General features: G+C 53.8%; 1 protein-coding gene and 1 pseudogene across 2 annotated transcripts; both read right to left on the bottom strand.

Annotated features, from left to right (window-relative positions):
* Positions 1–1891: 1891 nt before the first annotated feature.
* MTCH1 (mitochondrial carrier 1) lies at positions 1892–23057 on the bottom strand. Of its 2 annotated transcripts, none has more exons than XM_012746854.2 (12): positions 22366–23057; positions 18197–18281; positions 12790–12896; positions 12360–12437; positions 11916–11973; positions 11492–11543; positions 9879–9938; positions 6904–6997; positions 4880–4927; positions 4654–4721; positions 4290–4365; positions 1892–2721 (listed from the first exon to the last, which is right to left on the bottom strand). In XM_012746854.2, exons 1-12 carry the CDS (start codon positions 22684–22686, stop codon positions 2650–2652), a joined length of 1119 nt encoding a protein of 372 aa, XP_012602308.2. In that variant the 5' UTR covers positions 22687–23057; the 3' UTR covers positions 1892–2649. The 2 variants fall into 2 exon arrangements, with proteins under 2 accessions (XP_012602308.2, XP_012602307.2); XM_012746853.3 differs by having other exon boundaries at positions 6853–6997; positions 22366–22710.
* On the bottom strand, positions 14891–18189 carry LOC109730776 (FUN14 domain-containing protein 2 pseudogene; annotated as a pseudogene).

Below are 23057 nucleotides of genomic sequence, written 5' to 3'. Positions count from 1 at the left end.
TAAAATTGTTGGTTTTTTTGAGATAGGGTCTCTCTGTTGCCCAGGCTGGAGTGCAGTGGCACGATCACCGCTCACCACAACCTCACTCCTGGGCTCCACCGATCCTCCCACCTCAGCCTCCCAAGAGGCTGGGACTACAGGCTTGTGCCACCACACCCGGCTAACTTTTTCCTTTATGAAGAGACAGGGTCTCACTATGTTGCCCAGGCTGGTGTTCAACTTCTGGCCTCAAGCTATCCTCCCACCTCGGCCTCCCAAAGTGCCAGTATTATAGCCTCCATATAGATTCCTGACGAATTGTGTATGTGGTCTCTTATGACTGCTTCCTCCACTTGGCATTATTTTCAGGGTTCATCCCTGCCATAGCATGGATCCAAACTTTATTCCTTTTTATCACCAAGTAACATTCCACCCTATGGAATATGTTTACCCATTCATCATTGGACATTTTGGTGGTTTCTGCTTTTGAGCTACTATAAATAATGCTACCATAAACATTCATGTACCAGTTTTTGTGTGAACCTAAGTTTTCAATTCTCTTGAGTATGTACCTGAGTATTCACCAGGGGGTTCCAGAGGCCCGTCCAGCTTCACCCGTCAGAGTGAGGTTTCCCGGGAGGGGAGGAAGGTGACGGGCTCCCCACCGGGACACTCCTGCTTCCATCTCCCCTCCTGCCCAACCCCACCCACTCCCCTCAGATGCGGACCCAGCACTCTAGTTTCCAGGACTGACAGGGAACATGCCCAGTGCCGGGGGGCAGACAGACAGACAGAGACTCAGCCCTCAAAGACGGGAGGGTCCCACTAACAGGCAGCATTTAACACATATACATGCATTTAAATGATGGACTGGAAACTTGCTTTTTTGTTAGATAAAAAACCTGCACTTCACTCAACCAAAAATCGGGAGCGTATCAAGAGATGTACATGCCATTTCTGGTGTGGAAGAGACCCTGGCAAATGAAGTTGAGAACCCCAAATTGCAAAGTCCCAGGAAATTACTTGGGGACAGCGCTGGCCCTGAGAGGTGTGGGAGGATGTGGCTGTCTGAGGGGCTCCAGGGACGCAGGCGCCCCACATCCGGGGCCACGGGAAGCAGTCAGTGCACAAACAGGATGCATGTGGAGCAAAAGGAGGAAGGGTTACCTCAGGACAGTGGCCAGTGCTGTGGGATAGCGTTCCTCGCTAGCGGGCGCGAGGCGGACCCGTGACGGGCCTGGGCGCCCACGGCCTTGCTTCCCCACAGTCCTGGCCGCCCGCCACGTGCTGTCCTTCCCACCGCTGTAACTGTCTGAGGCGCCGCCCCAGAAAAGCACACGTGGGCTGCAAAGTCACGAGACCTTAGTAGCCTCAACCAATGCACGTCTGCAGCCACGCGGGCGTGCTTGTGCGCTCTGGGAGACGGGGACACGCAAAGTGAAACTGCCCCTGAGTCAGCTGTTACTGGGCCACTGGGAAGAACCAGCTGTGCTCAAGCATTTCGGGGGCCTTCCCTCTGAGGGTGACCCAGCCACACCTGTGGGGGAAGTGTGACCAAAGGCAACTGACCCCCACTCTCACAGCCAGGACCGCTAGAGCAGGCAGAGAAACACTTGGGGGAACCCAGCCAGACCTCAAAACATCTGTAAGTTTTGTCTGTTTACAGACCCCCGTGCTGGGCAGAAGTGAGGTCTGCCCTTTCTGCTGTAACCGTATGGCCACCACACCACACGACTCTTGTAGATCTCCCCTCAAGACTGACCTACACCAAGCCCTGCCCCCACTGTCCCCAGGCTGGGCAGCCCTGAGCCCTGTCGCTTACAGCCCTTCTCACACGCACAGAAGGGCTGAGAAAGACCCTGCAGACGGACAGTTTTTTAAGTTCACAAAAATAAGAGACTCCCCACAGAACTCCAAATCACCACCAAGACATTTATTAGAGGGAGACAGGGTTGAATCTTACCATGAACTTTTAAACTGGGCAGGACTAGAGACACTGATCTGCCTAACCTCTGGGTGTTCACAGCTGCACAGGGAACCGGTCCTGCACATGATGCGTCATTAGGAAACACAGAAGCATTAGATGAGGGGACACATTCTGAGTAGTCACATGATTTCCCACTGAGAAGAGGTGCTGCCTTCATATCAGAAACATAGTGTTGAGAAAAACGAAGGGAGAACCTCGAGTTAGCCTCCCCACACAGGCCTGGACGTGATGGCAGCCTCGCGAAGGGGGTCACGTCCTATTTACAAAGCGGAGAGTGGCGCTCCCAGCTGAGCTGCAGGGTGGGGGCGGGGCGGCCTCAAGGGGTTGGGGGGTGGGACCTGACCCATCAGCCTTTCCCCATCCGACCTGGGCCTCCACGAGCCATTCGCTCACCCCCTGCACAAGGCAGACTCCGCAAACATGGGAGTAAGGGGATTCTGCCCCCATCCCCCACCCCACCCGCCTTCCCAGGTCTGGCAGCTGACCCAATCCACCAGGCACAGCCCCACCCAGCCCAACCCCACATCTGGACAGATACACGGCAAATATGGAAACGGAAGCCCAGCTGTGCTGGGGCACATCTAGTGTTGCTGGGTTGGTGTCGCCTTACAGTGGCCCAAGGAAATCAGGCCTCATCCATAGTGGCCAGGTTGAGACAGCATGTTTTTTTTAGATGGTTCAGGTTACTCCAGGGCAAAGCACGATCCTGATGACACTCGGCGGAAAAGCAGGCTGGAGCCTCGGAAGAGCTGGCCCTGGATTGGAAGGAACAGCAGGGCAGTGAACGGGAGGCCATGCTTCCTCAGCCCCCGGGAGAAAGGCCAGTGTAAGCAAAGAAGGGCAGGGGCTCAAAGACCCAGGGCCGGGGGTAGAAAGCAAGGTCAGAATCTGTTCCCCTGAAGCAGAGGGAGCAGCTCATTTCATGTCCCGGGGTGTCCAGCGCCTGTGGGCTACTCAGTAAGAAACTCCCAAAGAGGAGACTCACTGCTCTCTGGTTTCAGAGCCAAGGGGCCTGGGGCTGTTCCAGCACACACAGGAGGACATGATGTACACAGACCGAGCAGGGGTGCTGGGGAGAACTGCGCCCGTCTCTTCCTCCCGGCTTCCCCCACCCATCTCTTCTCAACCTCGAGGCCAGGCAGCATGCTGGCGCCTCCCAGACCACTGCCTCATTTTACTACGAGGCAACGCAAGGCCAGGGAAAGCACGGTCCTGCCCTGGCATCCCTGACCACTGGGCCCGAGAGCTCCAGCCAGCAAGAGGTGGCTTGAGCAAAACACGAGAGCCCAAGGCTGGCATCGCTGCCAGGTCCCCACGTGGCCCAGCTCCACTGGCCAGACCTGCTGGGCCCGGGGACGTCCTACAGGAGGGAGAGGACGGCCTCCAACACCCTAGCTCCCCTGACCACCCAGGAAGTCAGCTGAACTGGCCTGAGACCTCGCACTGTCGGCCCACATTACTTGAAGGCTAAGAAATTCTTGGGCTGTACCACCTACCACGTGGGCCAGAGCTCCCTTATCCTTGTCCTAAGAGTCGTTAAGACTCGAGAAGAAAAGGAGATCTTGTTGATGTATAATTTTTAAATAAATCCAGATTTAGCCTCTTCAAATCCTTTCTGAAATAAGGTGAGAAGAAAATTTAATTAATTTTCTTTTTTTTTTTGAAACAGAGTCTCACTCTGTTGCCCAGGCAAGAGTGCCATGGCATCAGCCTAGCTCACAGCAACCTCAAACTCCTGGGCTCAAGCTATCCTCCTGCCTCAGCCTCCCGAGTAGCTGGGACTACAGGCATGCGCCACCATGCCCGGCTAATTTTTCTTATATATATTTTTAGTTGTCCAGATAATTTCTTTCTATTTGTTAGTAGAGATGGGGTCTTGCTCTTGCTCAGGCTGGTCTTGAACTCCTGAGTTCATATAATCCTCCTGCCTCGGCCTCCCAGAGTGCTAGGAATACAGGCATGAGCCACCACACCCAGCCTTAATTAGTTAATTTAATTTTTTATTGAGACAGGATCTTGCCATGCTGCCTGGGTTAGAGCGCAGTGGTGTCATCACAGCAACCTCAAATGCCTGGCCTCAAGCCATCCTCCTGCCTTGGCCTCCCAAAGTGCTAGGATTACAGGCATGAGCCATGGCACCGGCCCTGAAAATTCAATTTAGATGCCTTATGCCAAGTGGCTACATTTTCTTTATCTACCCTACTCACAACATTAGATTCCATGAAACCCCTCTCTTTCCACACAACGTAGAGTGCACAAAACCATTTCACCTGACGGATTCGGTGAAGAACAGGAAAAGCCTCCTCCCGACAAGCCCACTTACCTGCGTACTCAGGTACTTCCAGCAGTGAATCCAGGATTTGAACACTGGGGAGTAAGGGGGGAGCCCAGCCTGCAGCCTGCCGAGGAAGGAGAATGACGCATGTTGGACTGGGACAACGTGGGGAGAAAGGTCAGCCGGGGGAGAGGAGCCCTCACCAAGCAACGGCTAGAAGCTGCCACCCTCCTACATCCCGAAACCATGGACTCGCCCTCGCCCCAAAGGGGGCTGGTGACTCCCAAAGGAAGTCAGGGTGCCTGGCAGGCCGAGCCCACACACAGAGCAGGTGGGAGGGGCAGAGTGCTGGAAGGGCTCAGCGGGTCCCTCCCGCAGCCTTAGCAGGTGCTCGTAGACAGTGCACACGTACCCGCAGTTGTTCACAGCCATGAGATCGCCGACCAGCAGGAAGGGGTAGGTCAGCATGCTCACTGCAATCTGGAACCCAGAGAGACCTGAGCGTGAGGGACCCCACCCAGGCCCAGGGAGCAGGGACACCCTACACCGACCCCCGGTTACCAGCCACCACCAGGGCTGGCCTCCTGGGCGCCGCCTAGGCCCACAGAGCAACGGGAAGGGCAGCGGGCTGCACTCACCCCCATCACAAATTTGGTGTAGCTCCGGATGGCCAGCGCCTGGCTGAACTGAGGAGACAGAAAGGAAGAGCGGTTTGCCTCAGGCACCGCAGGACGCAGGTTTCAGACCCGCGGGCTCGCCCGCCCGCCACACCCTCCCTGCTCAGCTCCTCTCCTCACACGCACACCGCACACGCGCCCTCCCTTTCGGGGCCACAGCTGCTTCCACGGCCTCACGGAGCCCAGAGAGGACACAGGAGGCAGAAGTGGGTCACTGGACTGACGGGGGTCCATGAAGAGGCAGGTAAGTGGCATCGGCCACTGCTGGCCCGTGCAGCCCCAGCTGTGTCTGCCTGACACCATCAGGGCTTGGCCGTTGTCAGGGCCCAGAGAGCGCTTCCCGGATGGAAAGACGCCCACCCTGACACCCACAGACAGAGTCCTGGCCTGCGGCTCATGGCAAGGGAACCTTGGGCTTACTGCCACCCCGCCTCATTACGTTTTTCCCCCTTCACACCCGAACTCTTGAAATTCTACTTTGCCTAGGAAACAGCCCCTAGTGAGGAAGGGTGACTACCCGTCCCTCAGCTTCCTGTGGCTGGCCATCCCACCGGTGGACACCCTGGAGCCCAGGGCTGATGTGCTCAGCTGTCTGCTGAGGAGTCCTGGCAGCCTCATCTCAGCCTTTGAGCCACACGCAGAAAAGCGTGGGAAAATGCTTCCGGGGAGGCGGCTGGCCGCTGTGCTGCGGACACAGGCACGGTGGCTCACCGAGACTGGAGCGGCCAGCCAGCGGCACGCTCCCTGCCCCCTCCCCGCCCCAGACAGCCCAGTCGTCCCAGCCTTGCTCCACACATGACAACAGCAGCTCACCCAGCCCAGGCCCCTGAGAAGGGACAGAGCTGCAGGTACGTACCACTGTGACTGCAAATGGGATGGGTTCCCATGGAGCCTCTGATGTGCTTACGTGCAAAGGCCAGTTAAGACTCACCTACCCAAGCCAAATGCCGGTCTCCCTGGGGGCAGAGGCTCTCCCCCGGAGCAGGGCATTCCTCACCACACAGACACGTGCCCAGACACACCCCAGCCCCGGAGTCGCTGGCCTGGGGCCCAGACACAAATGCGCGTGGCCCGCAACCCCACTCCCGGCCCAGGCCCCTCACCTATCCTCCCGGCTAGGCAGTCAGCGCTGCTGAAGTGTCTACTAGGAACCCCCAGCCAGGGAACGCTGCTCCCTGACTCTCAGCTTGGTTCAGGCAGAACCCACCAACCTATCAGGTACCCAGACACCTTTCTTCAACCAGCCCCTTATAAAAGGACCAAGCCTTCCTGTGCCTGACCCGACCCACTGAGAGGTCTGTGCATGCCAGGCTGTGTAGACGGCAGCTAACGAAACAGCAGGGAAAGCCCGGATGGTACACTTCCTGGCTGATCTGAAAACACTCAAGGTGCTTCAAGGGGGGAAGCACCCTCATCCTGGGTAGGGAAAGACCTAGTTCCAGCCCTGTAGCATCCAGCTGAGGGACTCTAGAGCCCATTTAGTCTCTGGGTCTCAATTTCTGTATACGGGACATTATACCTATCCTGTTCGCTTCACAGCTAGGGTGCCGTCAGGATCAAAGGTCATAATGTTCACAAAAGGGTTTTAAATAGCATAAGACATGACGCAAAAGTCAAAGGATTGTCGTTATTGGTCTATCTTCTGATTTCCTGAGCCCTAATTGGGTCACGGCCTCAAAGTAGCCTCTCGGCAAGCTGGGGTCTGTATCCAAAGCTGCCCAAGACAAGCATTCCCCAAATTCCTCCTAGGTCTGGGTACCAATCTCATCTCTTGAGGCCATTCTCCCCTGAAACAAAGCTGGCTCCAGGGACAACCAGAGGTCCTCTCTTGCCCTCAGGACCCAGTGCTCAGAATCCCAGAGTCCTCGAATCTGCCCCAGACCCTGGGCATCAGCAGTACACGGAAAGAAGGACAAGTCCTTGCTCCAACCAACCTGGGAACCTGGATTCTGGTCGTTTCCCAGCCCCCCTGGGGTGTCACTCACGCTGTCATCCACCAGGTAGGCATTGATGAAGTGGGCCAGCAGGTTACAGCCCCACAAGAATACCACATCGCCCAGGAGGTGAGGGATTAAGCCGCTAAAAAACAAGGTGAGCGAATATGAGCAGGGGGAGGGAGGGGGCACCGTTCCTGGGGGCTCCACACCCAGGAGGCAGGCGGGACGTTCCAAGCTCAAAATCTCCATGTATCCAGCAGCACAGCGTCAGGCAAGGAGCCTGCAGGGGTTATGCACGCTGGGGAAGTGGTGTTCCCTTTCCCAGGGGGAGGTGCTACATGTATGCTACAAATTAGTTAATGGTCTCACAAGCAGTTTTCAAACCACAGAAGCCAGGCATCAAGATATGAATATTGGGCTGGGCGTGGTGGCTCACGCCTGTAATCCTAGCACTCTGGGAGGCTGAGGCGGGAGGATCGCTCAAGGTCAGGAGTTGGAAACCAGCCTGAGCAAGAGTGAGACCCCGTCTCTAATAGAAATAGAAAGAAATTAATTGGCCAACTAAAAATATACAGAAAAAATTAGCTGGGCATGGTGGCGCATGCCTGCAGTCCCAGCTACTTGGGAGGCTGAGGCAGAAGGATCGCTTGAGCCCAGGAGTTTGAGGTTGCTGTGAGCTAGGCTGATGCCACAGCACTCTAGCCCGGGCAATAGTGTGAGACGGTCTCAGAAAAAAAAAAAAAAAAAAAAAGATATGAATATTGCCAAGTCTGGGATTTTCAGTTATAGGTTATGAAAGAGTGCCTACACTTTGGTAATTTTCTCCTGGCTCTTTACCTAACCAACTTTAACAAAACACACTGCTCCATGCATCTGTTCTCTTCACCCCTGGAGTGTTCCACTGAAGACATTCTATGCAAGCGTTTGGAAGGAGAGTTAATTTTTAACAGCTCTTGTAAGCTGGTAAGGAAGGTCCCTAAGACACAGTGTTGAGGGCAAGAGCCAGGCCCCATGTGCTGCTGGCGTGCTGTCAAATGTGTCTGCTTGCTGAGCTGTGCAGGCCCTCGGGAGGCTCTCCAGGAGGAAAATGGCTGTCTCCTGGGAGGGGAAGCAGAATTATTATTTCTGAATTTTTAAAAATCTATTATAAAATGTTTGAAAAGTTCAAAAGGATACATGTAACACATCTATGAAGAATACTAATAAAATGAACCTCTGTGAATTTCCAATCTTGTTGCCTCCACCTGTGCTCAGACTGACTCTGCACCATGCCCTTTGGTGCGTTCTGAGCATTGTAACATGTATGTGTATCACCTGGCCCAAGATGACGCAGGGAAAGAGAACCCAACAGGTAAGCATCTGCTTTGTGGAAATCCTATTCACACACCAGAACAGAACCACACAATGTGAAAAATGCCACAGGTGGCGACGTGTAGTGTTTCAAAATCTGATGTCCCAGGTACATGGGCAAATATTTATTCATATGTATTTGTATATGCATATGCACGTATATACATATGTATGTACATAAATCAGAGTTTCTCAATCTTGGCAATGTCAACATTTGGTGCTGAATAACTCTTTGTCGTGTTCTTTGTCTAGAATATTTACCAACATCCCTGGCCTCTACCCACTAGATGCCAGTTGTGACAACCACAAGATGTTTGTCCCTGGGGAACAAGATCAACTCCTATTGAGAACCTGTATATGCATACATACACACACACACACATACACACACACACACACACACACACACCCCTTCACAGAGTAGTCTCCTGGTTTAACAAGGAATCACAAATAAAAACATTTGACATATTAGAAAACCACAATATAAAGACTTGTTTGTATGGGGCCCAATATCTAGTATACTACGTAAATAATAGCATGTATGCCACTGTCTAGACCTTAAAAAGGCAAAACAAAAATCACACACAACTGATCAGGTGCAGTGGCTCACACCTATAATTCTAGCACTTTGGGAAACTGAGGCAGAAGGATTGCTTGAGGTCAGGAGTTCAAGACCAGCCTGGGCAACATAGCAAGCCCGTTTCTACAAAAAAAAAAAAAAAAAAAATTTAAAAACTTAGCTGGGCGTGGTGGCACACACCTATAGTCCCAGCTACTTGGGAGACTGAGCCAGGAGGATCGCCTGAGCCCAGGAGTGGAGGTTGTAGTGAGCTATGATGATATCACTGCACTGCAGCCTGGGTGACAAAGCGAGACCCTTAAAAAAAAAAAAAAAAAAAAAAACCCACACACTTGTCAAGCCTGGCTTCTGGGTTCTTCCCCTCTGAGATTTCTTCTTTCTAAACCAGTCTCTTCAGCATGAGCTCTCTTTATAGATGAGGCAAGCCGGACGTGGGACAACAAAGAGTGCAGGGGGTCTGTGGCCCTCAGGAGACTGTGCTTGGCCAAAGGGGCAGCCCCTGGGCTCCAGCCAGTGGCTGCTCTACAGAAACACTAGCCCAGCAGGGCCAGATTTTCTGACTTTTCAAGAGAAGCCAGAAACATGGATTTTGGTGTGAAATATCTGAAATGTTAAATGTCGACAATTAATTTGTCAGAAATGCTATGTCAAACAGAATCCACTGGCTGGAATCAGCCTATGAGCTGCCAGAACTCAACCTGCAATCCAAGACACAGATTTCCAGTCATTTTCTAGCAGTAAGCCAAGGGCGGCTATGTAGTGCCCCGCTCGTGAAGTCCAGCTCCATGCCCTGCCCCAGCCCCAGGGCAGAGGGATGGGGCCTGGAGGGGGCTGGCCAGTCCATCTCCCAGTGTGCGGGACAAACCGTTCTGTTTTTAGGGGAGCCACGACCTGAAAAGAGCTGGGCAGCTTTGGTTGTGATGATCCGTAGCTCAGCCGGGCTACGGAGCTCTGTGCAGCTGACTGCAGCCACTGAGGCGGGCGGAGCCCTGCGGTTGGTCTGGGGTCAGCAGCTTGGCCTGAGAGGTTGAGGACACACTGGTTAGTGCAGCCATGCCCCGTGGCCTGTTATGGGGTGCATAAACTCACGTACACGAAGAATCCCAGCAGCCCCTCCTCTTTGAAAATCTTCCCAATGGAGCTCAGCACGCCACTGTGAAGAAGGCAATACAGGGAGACAAGGTCACCGGGTCACCAAGCAGAGTCGACCAGCCCTGCTTAGACCCAGCCAGGCCTGGCCAGGATGGGAAGGACTGTTACCCAGAAGAAGCCAAGTAGAAAAACAGAGAGCTCTTGTCTGGGGTAAGGACGAGTTTACACAGTTCACGGACTGGGGAAAGGCAACCCCCCACGGGGCGGAAGACCTAGCGGTGCCTGCTGCTCTTCTGTGGGATCTGCAGTGTAGGAACAAACCTCCCAGCTTGGGCCACCACTGCAAAGGCAGCATGCCCAACTCCTACCTGGCCTCTGCTTATCTCTGGGTAAACAACCTGCTGGCAGAGGAGTCCGTGTGCCCACCCAAGACCGAGAGCAGGAGGCGGTGGTGAGTGGAATCGCCTTCCCAGAGGGCAGGGAAGGAATGCAGGGCCCTGCAGCAGGGGGCCCTGGAAGCAGCCTGGGAAAAGGCACCTGCCCCAGGGAGCCTGGGGACTAGTGCCCTGGCCACTGCACCTGTTAGACATCAGAGGACAGGCTGTGGTGTCTAAGGTATGAAGTGCCAAGGAGGCGCAATCTCAACCTCTGTGAACAGTGGCTAGAAACATCAGCTGGCCTGAACGGAGGGAATGCACAAAGACAGTGGGCGCTAAAGCGCTGGCTGGCCCTGGTCCAGGGGCACGCCAGCCCTTCCAGGTCCATGGCCACTCTCAGAACAGGGGCTGGGCCCACTGTGGTTCTCAGCCAGATTATTCTCTCCGGGTCCCATCTACCAACCTCACACTTCGGACTGGGGGAACGTGCTAATTTCCCCACTAGTGAACCCAAAATGAGGCACCAGCACTGTGGCAGCCAAGCTTCCTGGGGTGGAGGCCCCACAGGACAGCTGCAGAAAACAGCTGACCCCAGAAAATTAGAGTCATAGAGAGGAAGGGTGACCTGGGTGTGTTCTCCTGCCACGTGCCTCTAGGACGCGCCTCCTGCCCTGCGCTGGCCTCAGAGGGGCAGGGAAGGCATAAGTGCCCTGGGAAGGGGCTGTGTCAAACATGTGCCCCCAGCACCCGCTCAGGGCCACGCGCAGAAATCTAGGCCTGATGTACGATTAGGGGGATAAGCCGTAAGCCCACAGGGCGGGCAGCTGCTTCACAGAGGACAAAGGGACGAAAGGAGCTATGAGCCAGGTTCTATGACAGCTGGAGAAATCATTAGGGCATAACCTCGGGGGTTCAGGAGGGGACCTCAGCTGACTTCTAAGTGGCAGAATCAGCCCTGGTGCCAGAATTCATAAGCCAAGCAGACTCCAATCCTACTCACCCTCTGCAACGCATCTAGGCCCAGCGAGGGCGGCCCCTGACGAGAGAGGGAGCAGAGGACGTGGCCCAGACACAGGCCACGGAAGCCACCAGCATATCCCTCAGAGGCCAGGAGCAGGCTGGGCTCCCACAGAGGACCAGGGCAGAGAAGGCATGGCCACTGAGCCCCGCATGGCCTGCCCTGGCAGACCCTGAAGGGTAAGAGGGCCACTCCTGCCAGCCAGGAAGAATCACTCACCTGTACTTGGCCTCCCGTCCCACAAACTGGACCATGCAGCGCATTGAGATAACTGGAGAAGAAAGAAGACATACAGAGGTGACATAGTGGCCAAAGCCCACAACACCTGAACTACAGGGTGCGCAGTGCAGAGTGGCCACTGGGCAACGTGGCCTGTCAGAGTGCAGGAGAGGAAGAAGGCCTCTGGGATTCCCTGTCACACCCATGACCACAGCATTCCATCTTCTCGGCCTGGAAAGTCCCAGCTCCCTTTGGAAAAGACTCATGGCCAGTCTCTCCTCAGCGGGGTTCCAGGGGAATACCCCCCACCCCTGCCACCTCCCAGTCGTGCTGCCCCTGCCTATCAACAGTCCGCAAGGGGGGGCCCCACCTCCCACCCACACTGGACTGTGGCTTAAGTGCGGCCTCCCACAGGGCGGCTCACCGTGCAGGGGATGCGCCAGCATGCGGGACACGCACTGCATCATCATCTCGTAGGACGTCTGGAAGAGAGCAGAGGGCGGGGACTCGGTCGGGCCTGTCTCTGGAACTGGCACTTGCAGGGAGCGACTAGTTGTTTTGGGGAAAACCGAGATCCCTCAGCTCTCACATGGGCGCGGTCCACCAAGGATGGCTCCCCTTGCTGCCCACCCTTAATCCCCTCCACCCGGAAGTGCTGCCAGGTCCCAGGCTAGGCCCAGTGGCTGCTGAGAAGGCTCTCTGGGACTCCCAGTGTCCAGGCTGGGGCTCCTTCCAAGTGCCACCCCATCCACGCACACACAAGGACCCAACTCCGTTACTGTTCAGTGACCTCCATTACTGTCCAACTCAGGGATGAGAACATTCGGACCCTCCCCGCACCTGCCCCGCTCCAGCTCTCCATGCCCACCTCCTTCACTACTTTCCTCAGCGAAGTCTTCATGTCATCCTTGTTGGAAACCTGCTCAATCTCATCTGGAGGGAAAACCTGAAACCAAAAGCAGAGGAGGGCCCAAAGCAGAGTATAGCTGTGCCTCTTAATACAACTCTTAAGGGACACTGACGGCAGGAACCCGCTCCTAATATTTTCCCTGCAGTGTCCACAAGCTGGGCCTGCTTCAGGTAACCCCAGCCCCAGAATTTGGAGGAAAAGAAAGCCACTGTTGGTGTCATAGCTGTGGGAAAGAGGGAGGACTGTGGGGCATGAGCCCTCCCACGTGCCAGAGTGGGGTTCCATCAGCTCAGGAAAGGGAGGCGGGACCAGGCACATGTGCTGCCTCTGGGGGTGGCCAGCGTGGGGCAATCTCAGGCAACTGCTCCTGGCTTCGTCACGAGCTTACCTTCTTCATACTGCCCCGGGTCACGGTGGAGAGCGCGTTGGACATCAGCCGGGGGCTCAGGCCTCGGAACAGCCCTATCTTACCATCCACTTGCACAATGTACTTGGCTACAAGCAAACAGAAGTGGCAGGGTCACGTCCAGCCCAGTGGCCCCACTCCTGGGTCACACACACACCCAGACCAGATGCAGCCTGTCCTTCAAGTAACTGCCACCTAAAGCACGGGAGGGAACACCATCCCGGACCTGGAGGCAGTGAGGCCCCGATTCCCAAATGTCTTCTAGCCCCTGTTTCTTGCTGTAAAACCTTTAAAACATATTTTTGACAAACAAATTCATAGATTTTCTTTTTTTTAGCTTTAAAACTCTACTTGGCAAACTCAACTATGATTTCTCAACTCAACAATTTAAGTGCTGTAACCCAGAAAATAATTCTATTGCTTATAAATTATGTTTTTATCTGGGAAAAGAAAAAAAGGAAAGAGAGAGAAAGAGAGAGAGAGAGAGAGCGAGACAGAGAGCGCGCGAGCGTTCGAGAGAGCGCCCAGAGACAATGATGCCTGCAACCTAAGGGAGGACTCAAAAGGAAAGGAAGGGCTCCCAGGAGACGTGCTCAAGAACGTCCCCAGAACACGCCCACAGCCAGGTCAGTCCCTACCCATTACACCAGCTGGCACCTGCTGGCATTTATTAGTCAAAGGAAAAACAAGTCTGTGAAGAAGTAACTAAAAAAGCAGCACCAATGAACAATTCTATAGAAAAACCTTAAAATGGCCAGGGGAGCTAGACCCTACCCGTATGAGTTAGTGCTTTTTCACTAGCCTAACTTTCTAAAGATGGTATCTCATTGTTTTACATCAGCTTTTTTTTTTTTTTTGAGACAGAGTCTCACTCTGTTGCCCCAGGCTAGAGTGCCGTGGCATCAGCCTAGCTCACAGCAGCCTCAAACTCCTGGACTCAAGCGATCCTTCTGTCTTAGTCTCCTGAGTAGCTGGGACTACAGGCATTCACCACCATGCCTGGCTAAATTTTTCTATATGTATTAGTTGGCCAATTAATTTCTTTCTAATTTTTTTTAGTAGAGATGGGGTCTCGCTCTTGCTCAGGCTGGTTCTGGACTCCTGACCTCAAGTGATCCTCCCCCGCCTTGGCCTCCCAGAGTGCTAGGATTACAGGCGTGAGCCACTGGGCCCGGCCCTGGCTAATTTTTTCTATATATTTTTAGTTGGCCAGTTAATTTCTTTCTATTTTTAGTAGAGATGGGGTCTCACTCTTGCTCAGGCTGGTCTCAAACTCCTGACCTTGAGTGATCCTTCCACCCCAGCCTCCCAGAGTGCTAGGATTACAGGGGTAAGCCACCACGCCCGGCCTTTTACATCAACTTATTTATTTTTTTTGAGACAGTCTCACTTTGTTGGCCAGGATAGAGTGAGTGCTGTGGCCTCAGCCTAGCTCACAGCAACCTCAAACTCCTGGGTGTAAGCGATACTACTGCTTCAGCCTCCCGAGTAGTTAGGACTACAGGCATGTGCCACCATGCCCGGCTCATTTTTTCTATATATATTAGTTGACCAATTAATTTGTTTCTATTTATAGTAGAGACGGGGTCTCGCTCTTGCTCAGGCTGGTTTCAAACTCCTGACCTTGAGCGATCCGCCCACCTCGGCCTCCTAGAGTGCTAGGATTATGGGCGTGAGCCACCGTGCCCGGCCCTACATCAACTTTTAAAATTTATTCAAAAAGGCAGGGTAGGCCGGGCACTGTGGCTCACGCCTGTAATCCTAGCTCTTGGGAGGCCGAGGCGGGCGGATTGCTCAAGGTCAGGAGTTCAAAACCAGCCTGAGCAAGAGCGAGACCCCGTCTCTACTATAAATAGAAAGAAATTAATTGGCCAACTGATATATATATAAAAAATTAGCCGGGCATGGTGGCGCATGCCTGTAGTCCCAGCTACCCGGGAGGCTGAGGCAGAAGGATCACTCGAGCCCAGGAGTTTGAGGTTGCTGTGAGCTAGGACGCCACGGCACTCACTCTAGCCTGGGCAACAAAGCGAGACTCTGTCTCAAAAAAAAAAAAAAAAAAAAAAAAAAAAAAAAAGGCAGGGTATTTTTATAAACCTGCATACCTGGAAGCTAGCAGAATATTTTCAGACAACATGCTCCAGCCCCTGACTTTGGCTCTCTAGCACCTCACAGAGGCAGGAACAAGCAAATGTGCCTTTTGCTCCTCTGCAACATGTCTGCCAGCCAGCATAGCCCAGCCCAGCACCTGTTACCTGTCTATGTGGTTTCTGGAGATGGGGTGGGCTGGAAAGAGAGGAGGTGTAGTAGGGCAGGGGACGCAGGGTGACATGGCAAGTGCCCTACTTCACAGAGTGAACAGGCAGAAGGAAGGTTTGTTTGGGGAGGGGAGGTCCTGGTCAGGACCAGGGAGCTTCTCAGGATAAAGTCTCAGCCTGTAACCTTGAGCAAAACACTTACTTTCTTTTTTTTCCCCATGCTTAAAGGCAAACGTATTCAGTTCCTTTCCATACAGCACATAATAAGCTACGTGCTTATTTCTTTTCCAAATCAAAATTTGGGACAACCTTTAAGGATCCACTCATCCTTCATGGTGAACCATCTTGCAACATGTTCTGATAAGTATCTTATGTAGGAGGAAAAGGAACATTCTTGCTGACCTACAGACTGGCCAAGTGGGGAGTGTACTGGAAGGAGAGCTAACGTCTATTGCCTCTTCTGCCACCATTAAGTCCATGGTAGGGCTGTAATAACTTGTACCAACAGTGCCTACAGAAGCCATTCAGAATTGCCACGGCAGGGAGGAAGGCATGGGAGAAGATGAGAGACTCAGTGTCCTATGATGGAGTGTACAGGCTGCTGGCTGTAAAAAACCAGGAACAATGGAAGTGAAGTCATCCTTCTTAGGACGCCATGCCAAGCAGAAAGCCTCCAAAACCTCCCCTAGTCACTAGAACATTCTTCTTCACAAATGAAACCACCTCCTCAGCTTTGCTCTTGACCTCGATAGGTATCTGGTTGCTCTTACGGATCTTCAGCTGCCCTTTGGTTTTCTTCATGTCCTTCTCTACTTGTTGCCAATCAACTTTGATGTAACCAGTATGGTTTGCAAGCTGAAGAAGAAAACATCCACCTCCCACAGCTGTTGCAGCCAACTTTCCAACCTTCTGGAATATGAACCCTGTACACCATCCAGTGACGTCTCCAATTAACAGCTGGGTTGCCACGCTATACTTTTCAGCCAAAGGCCCAGATTCCTGCCCAAACAGCGCCACCATGGCTGCTTTTTAGCAAATTCTGCAAGGTCCAGCAACTCAAAATTTCCTTGACCAGAGGCGGCCATTTCAGCAAGCTCGTCTCGCGAGGGCACTCGCAGAAGACTGGCGTTGTAGGACGTGGAGTGGCACGCTGTCTTCGCCACCAGCTGGCTTCCACACGTGGGGCAGATGTTTCCATCCCCACAGCAGCAGCAGAAGAGCCACTTACCTTCTTTCTATCTGATTTGCCTGCCAGTAAAACTGGAGTAAGGACCCTTACTTCTCCCATTATAGAGATGAACTGAACGAGGGAGAGCAGAGAACCGTGTGCTGAAATGCCTACAAAGGCCTCTGTGGGCGAAAGGGCCCCAGGGCCGGCCAGGGGCTGCGTCATTCCAGGGCCTTTCTGCAGTGCCTGGAGACCCTCTGGGGAGTCCTTTCCTTTACACTGGAGAATGTCACGACAGCTGTGGTGCTTTCTTCCATGACATGGAGAGATACTGTCCAGAAAGTACTGGACAGCCAGACTCCAGATCAGGTGTGGTGTCTGGAAACACCCAACGGACATCTGCTCACATCTGGATTGAAACTACATTTAGATAAATAGGGCTGGGGACACCTCAGAACTCTGCTCACCTTTACAAGAGGCAGTAGGATGGGAGTCAAGGCCTCTCTACCCTGGGTACCTTTGGGAACGGCTGTGTGACATGAATAGAGGTGATCTGGGTTCTATCACCCATCTCTGACACAGCACTTAGAGCCAAACACAGAGAAACCACAGTGAGGGGGCTGGTAGCTCTCCACGCTGGCTGCCACAAATCCAGTGTCATCTCTGGACACTGGCTCCACCATACAACAGTGGGGGTGCCTTCCCACTGCTGTGACTTTCCTCTGCTCTACACTGACAGCTTTAAAATGTCACATTCTGCCTGGCCCTAGACTCTGCACTCAACACAGGGACAAAACTGGAAGAGAAATGTGACATCTGCTTCTGCCAACAGTGTGTGACATGGAAAGGTAACATAGAGGCCAAGCTCTAAGTTATTCAGCAGAAAGATTTTCAAAGAATCTTCTGGACTAACCAAACGGGTAAGAGCAGAGGTGCCTTAAACAAGAGGAGACTAGCCTAGAATGGTACGCTGGCTATGAATGTGGAGAAAAAGGGCACATTTAAAGAAAGCCTGCAGCCAGGCGAGCCAGGGCGCGCCTGTGGTCACAGCTACTCGGGAGGCTGAGGTGGGAAGATTGCTTGAGCCCAGGAGTTTGAGGCTGCAGTGAGCTAGGATGACGCTATTGCACTCCAGCCTGAGCGACAGAGCAAGACCCTATCTCTAAAAAACGAAAACAAAAAAATAAATAAAAGTAAAGAAGGCCTCCATCACAGCCCATCTGCTGAGGGTGGGGATGGGAAGAGGGACAGCAATGGGGGACAGGAAGACACGAAAGGACCTTTGCCAGCCGGCACCTGTGGGCCAGGGATGAGCAGCAGAGGCAGCAAGGCGGGCTTCCTGGTGGACAGACGGGGGCTCGAGTGAGGGGCCTGGGCGTGAAGCAGCCGAGCAGACCCGCAGGCTGGAGCGGAAATTGCTGGCCAGGGGCACACAGTGGCGCACCCCCTGCGCACCATGCTACAGCCAGTAGATGGAGGCACCAGAGCGAGCGGCACCACTGCCTGAGGAATGCAGGGGACCTGGGACAAGGGGTGGGATGAAGTAAAGAACATGGGAGGGCCCCACAGGCCTCCTGAAGGAGGGGCAGAATAGCAGAACAGCTAGTAACAGCAGGGACTGCTCAGCAGGCAAAAGGAAACACCCCACCTCCACTGCCAGGCACAACATGGGGCAAAGGGATGACAGGGACCAGTATTCTGGATTGGCCCCTGTCTCAGGCACCTGTCTGTCCCCTCCTGCTGCCTGGGTTGGTGGCTGGCAGCTGCAGGCAGAGGAACTAGACCAAAGTTGTATTGTTCACCTGTTCCTGCCCGACATCCTGACACTTCCAGCCACACTCTTGAATCCCCTCCTCTCTGCCAGCTCCACTCTGAGTGTCATGCTGCATGGTGGGGTCCCTGCTCCCCACTGGGGACCTCTTTTTTGTCGGTATAGGCATTCCTGCCTGGGTAGCACACTCACCGTAGGTGAAGAAGCTTGGCAGATAGAGGACCTTCCTCCCCAGCACGTTGGTCCCAAGGGTGGGGGGCATCGGCTCATGACCCACCTTTAGATTAGTAAAGATAAAGGAAGATAAAACTCTACTGGTGATTCAGTCCCACTGCTGCTCCTCCTTCCCAGGCCTCTAGCTCTTCTCCCACAAATTCTAAGTCTGTTCCTGTTAATGTTTTCCCCATCAAAACACACCAGAGATCTCATCAGTGTCTATAACATAGCAGTGAGTAATCTCCCAATGAACAGAAATGTCTAGTCATAGACACTACCCCAACCGCAGTCCAAGTCACACCCACTCCCCAACATTCTTACCGTCAAATCCCAGATATGTCCAGTGTAGACACCCCCATTTCTATGTACTCAAACCCCACTCTCTTCTCAGAATAAATCTCACTTAATTCTCACCTCCAGGCTAAAAACTGCATTCTAATCTCAATTCCGAATGTGGCAGGATCAAAACACATGACACCCAAATCTCAGTCCCAACCTTCAGACAGCTCAGCCCTACGTCACTCATTCGAGTCCATCCCAAACTCAAATTCCTTAGCAAGCCTCCCGCAGGCCCCTGCACATCTATGCCTGCCATGCCCAGGCTGAGCACACCATCAGCTCCAGTCACAGTCGCTCCTCAAGCAAGTCCTCCGCCGTGTTCTCATCTCGATCATCCGGTATCCCTGTGACATGACCCCCCTGATTTCTACAAGACCATTATAGTTCTTGCTTTCCAGATGCTCATTATAACTAAAGTATTTGTTAAGCACGCGAGTGGGAGAAGACCAAGCCATCCGTATCAATGTGCGGAGGCGGGGTGTCTGCTGAGGGTGAGGCCATTTGTTGCGCTGCCAATTAATGTGGAGACAGACCGCTGCCGGGCAGGAGGCAGAGAGTCTGGGAGACCAGCGCCTAGGTGGGGAGGAGAAGGCCCCACCCTCCCTTGGCAGGGGGCCAGGACCCCAGCCCTATGTCGTCCAAGCAGGCCAGCCGGGTTCAGTGACCAGAAGAGCAGCTCCCTTGGACATGGAAGAGGACAGGGCCTGCAGCCGTGGGAGGGAGTAGAAATGACAGGTTAGCAAGCTCTACTTATACACTGGATTATGCTTCTAGTGCTTTTCTGTGTCTTGTGGATATGATTCTGAGAGACATAACATTATTAATTATAAATTTACAAACTCCTCTATGATGGGGTTTTTTTTTTAAAAAAGTTCTGGCTGAGGGGAGCCGCAGGAGGAAAGGGGTGAGTCGGCTGACCCAGGCAGTCAGCCCTCTGCTTCTAGACCTTTTCCCTTCTGGGTTAAAAACTTGAAGGCTCTGAGTATAGTTCTGTTTTGATTTTGTTCTCTTAAATACAGGTGATTTTCCCTTTCTACCTTCCACTCCAAGTCTCAGCTACTGCTCTTTTGCTGCCATACTCAGTCTAGTCACTATAATTTGGGAATCCTACTGATTCCCCCTTAAATCTGTGTCCTTTCACCCCACAACCCCATGGCTCCCAAATCTGTTGAATCTATTTTCTTAACCAATACTCAAGTTATCAAAGGCACACTGGCCATATCTCAGCCCCATTCCTCTCACCTCTAGGTTTTAATTATTTGTTCCCAAGTCATGCTCACTCAATTTCATCCTCCAATCTGTTAACTCAGACCTAACCACAGCTCTGGCCCTCTATCAGATCCAGGCAGGGCCAGTCCCTTGTCTTCAAGTCTCCAACTCCCAAACCTGACACCCACACTCCCCAATCTAAGGCACTACATTCCTACTCACTTAATCTAGACAATTACCGAATCTGTCACTCTACTCATGCCACACTCCCTCGCAGTAATCTGACTGTTTCTGATTCTCAAACTATACTCATTTAAGATCCCACCCCAGGCCGGGCGCGGTGGCTCACGCCTGTAATCCTAGCACTTTGGGAGGCCCGAGGCGGGCGGATTGCTCAAGGTCAGGAGTTCGAAACCAGCCTGAGCGAGACCCCGTCTCTACCAAAAATAGAAAGAAATTAATTGACCAACTAAAAATATATATACAAAAAATTAGCCGGGCATGGTGGTGCTGCCTGTAGTCCCAGCTACTCGGGAGGCTGAGACAGTAGGATCGCTGAGCCCAGGAGATTGAGGTTGCTGTGAGCCAGGCTGACACCACGGCACTCACTCTAGCCTGGGCAACAAAGTGAGACTCTGTCTCAAAAAAAAAAAAAAAAAAAGATCCCACCCCAAACTACATTAAACTCAGCACCAGCTGGGTTCAAATCAGACAGGCCACCTCTGTCAGCCCAACTGGGCTCATCCATCCTCACCCAACCATCTACCCTTTGGTCACCCTTATTCCTCAAATTCCTTTCCAAACCACCCTATTTCAATCTTCTTTTCAAACCTATAAACCAAATCCACCATCTTCCAAATGATGAAGACACTTCCTCACTTCCCTCACACTGAGCCCACCCCTTCCTTGCTCCAGCATCCTCCATTCCACAGACCCCTCCACCTGCCGCCCCAAATCCCAGCCTTCGCCCAGCCTCACTTCATCAGTCTCCAGTACCCTCTACATCCCAGGCACCACCAGTTCCAAAGCATCAATTTCTCTCCCACATCTTCTGGCTCTACTGCTACAAACACAACCTTAATCTTATAAGAAAAGCAGCCTTCACCACAACTGAAGGCCAATCTTGGTCTCCACCTTCTCCCATCAGCCATTTTCCAGTCTCAGTTCCAATCAGAGTCTAGTCAGGCACCCTGACGCCCCTGACTGAATCTCCTCATTCCTTGTCATATTCCTGGTCAAACCTAAAAACCTATTAGCCCCATTCCTCAGAGCCCAGATTTCAATTACTCCCATTTTCAAGGGCCTCTCATTTCAACTCTATTTCCCATTCTTTCAGTTCATTTATAAGGACGGTAAAATCTGACACCCACTTACCTCAACTCAAATCTAGAAATTGTGGATAAGTCTCCATATCTCAGTCTTTTCCTACTCCCCACTCTTCTAAACTGGAGAACTCTAGCCTACACTTCAGGTATCAGTTCAGGCCTAAAGGCCCCCATCAAAAGCGTGCCCATCTCAGTCACACCCACAGAGTTCTGCCAAACGCACACCTCCATGCACACACCCCTTCCAGCCCAGTCTCTCTCTCAAGCAGCACACTTCATCTGTACAGCATCGCTGGCTACCACCAAATACGCCAAGAGCCCATGCGTCCCTCCATTTTAGAGACATCCCCACCTCCATCTCAATTTCTGCTAGCCCCTACCTATCCTGCCGCCTTATGTCTCCACGGCCCTTCTGCCTAATCCCAATACTCCCACGCCCCTTCTCATCCCTCTCCTTACACAAGCACTGTGATTCCTGTCTCCCTACCTCCCGACCCCAGAAAGACTTCCATTTCCCCTCCAAATGCGTCATCCTCTTCCCCCTAAAACCCTCCCCCTCGCTCCCCTCTCCAGACACAATGCTGCCGCTCCCCTCCCCCAAAGCGTGGCCCTATCCGTTTCCCTCCCCCCAAATGCGTCACCCCGTCCCCTCCTCCCACCAAATCTGTCGTCACCATCAAATCCAGAGCCCCCATCTCCGGTAAACCGATAGCCCTCCTCTGCTAAATGTTTTGCTTTAGCATTCTCCCACCAAATTCCGTCACCATTAACTCCAATACCTCCGTCCCTTCTGCCCCAAGTCTGATGACCTTCCTTCCTTCTTAAATTTTTGGCTCTGGTGCCTATCTTTTGTCCCCCCAAAGACGCTTTAAATCCATCTGTTAGATCCAGAGCACCTGTCCCCCTCTACCCCAAATATGTGCTCCTCACCTTCTAAACACTTTACCTTGGTCCCCACTCATTCACCAAAACTTCTCGCCCCTCCCCCAATTCTGTCGCTTCTTCCCTCACCCGGCCCTATCCCAAGTCCATCGCCCCCAGCCCATCGCCCCCTCAAACTCCCCAAATCGCGAGTTCCTCCCACCCTCTCCGAAATCTGTGGCTCCGATCCCTTCGTCCCCCTCCGGCTCCCTTCGGCCCCCCAAACCCGCTGTCCCCGCCCCTCTCCCAAATCCGTCGCCATTGACTCCTCCGCACCAATTCTCCTCCAGATCCCAGTCTGTCACCTTCATAGCAGCCTCCCATCCCCTTGCGGCGCCCCTAGTCCCCCACCTGGATGAGCAGCTTCACGTAGAGCAGCGGGTGGCTGAGCGCCGTCACACCCGCGCCCAGGGCCACGAAGAGAGCCTCAGTGGTCGGGGCGTTGTCCCCGGAGCCCAGACCCCCGTTCGCGCTGTCCATCCTGCGGGCCGAGGGCTGCGCCGCGGGCCGAGGGTGGCGCGGGTGTGCGCGGTGCGCGGGCGGCGGATCGCGAGCTCGGGCCTCGACCCCCGCTGCCGCTCCGCCGCGAGCTCCGGCTCCAGCTCCGGCTCCCGCCATCCCCGCGGCCCCGCCGCGAGCCCAAGGCGCCACTTCCGGGTCCGAGGCCCCCATGGCGCCGGGCGGCGAGGTCACTCCCCGTCACGTGACGGGGAAGCCACGCCCCGGGGCGTCAGAGGGCGGGGCCAGAGCGCGCGACTCGAGAGCGCGGGGGAGCCGAGAGCGCGGCGCGGCGGGCCGAGAGCCCCGGGCGTGGCTGCCCGGTGGGGTTGGGGCCTGGCGGGACGCTGGGCTGCGGGCCTGGGGCCGGTGGTCACGGCTGGTCCGGGCCGGGGGCTCGCGGGCTGTGGAGGCCGCCGAGCCCCAGGCGCTACCTCGGGAGTTCCGGAGGGTGGCGGGGCTCGGCGGCGCCGCCAGCCTAATGTCCCCGGCGTGGTCTGTGGCGCTTCCAAGCCCCCTCCCTGGCTTCGGGAGTTTTCTCCGCA

This window comes from Microcebus murinus, chromosome 5 (assembly GCF_040939455.1).
Source record: "Microcebus murinus isolate Inina chromosome 5, M.murinus_Inina_mat1.0, whole genome shotgun sequence".
Taxonomy (NCBI): domain Eukaryota; kingdom Metazoa; phylum Chordata; class Mammalia; order Primates; family Cheirogaleidae; genus Microcebus; species Microcebus murinus.
The sequence above is the reverse complement of the archived record's forward strand: the minus strand, read 5'-3'. Positions and strand labels throughout refer to the sequence as shown.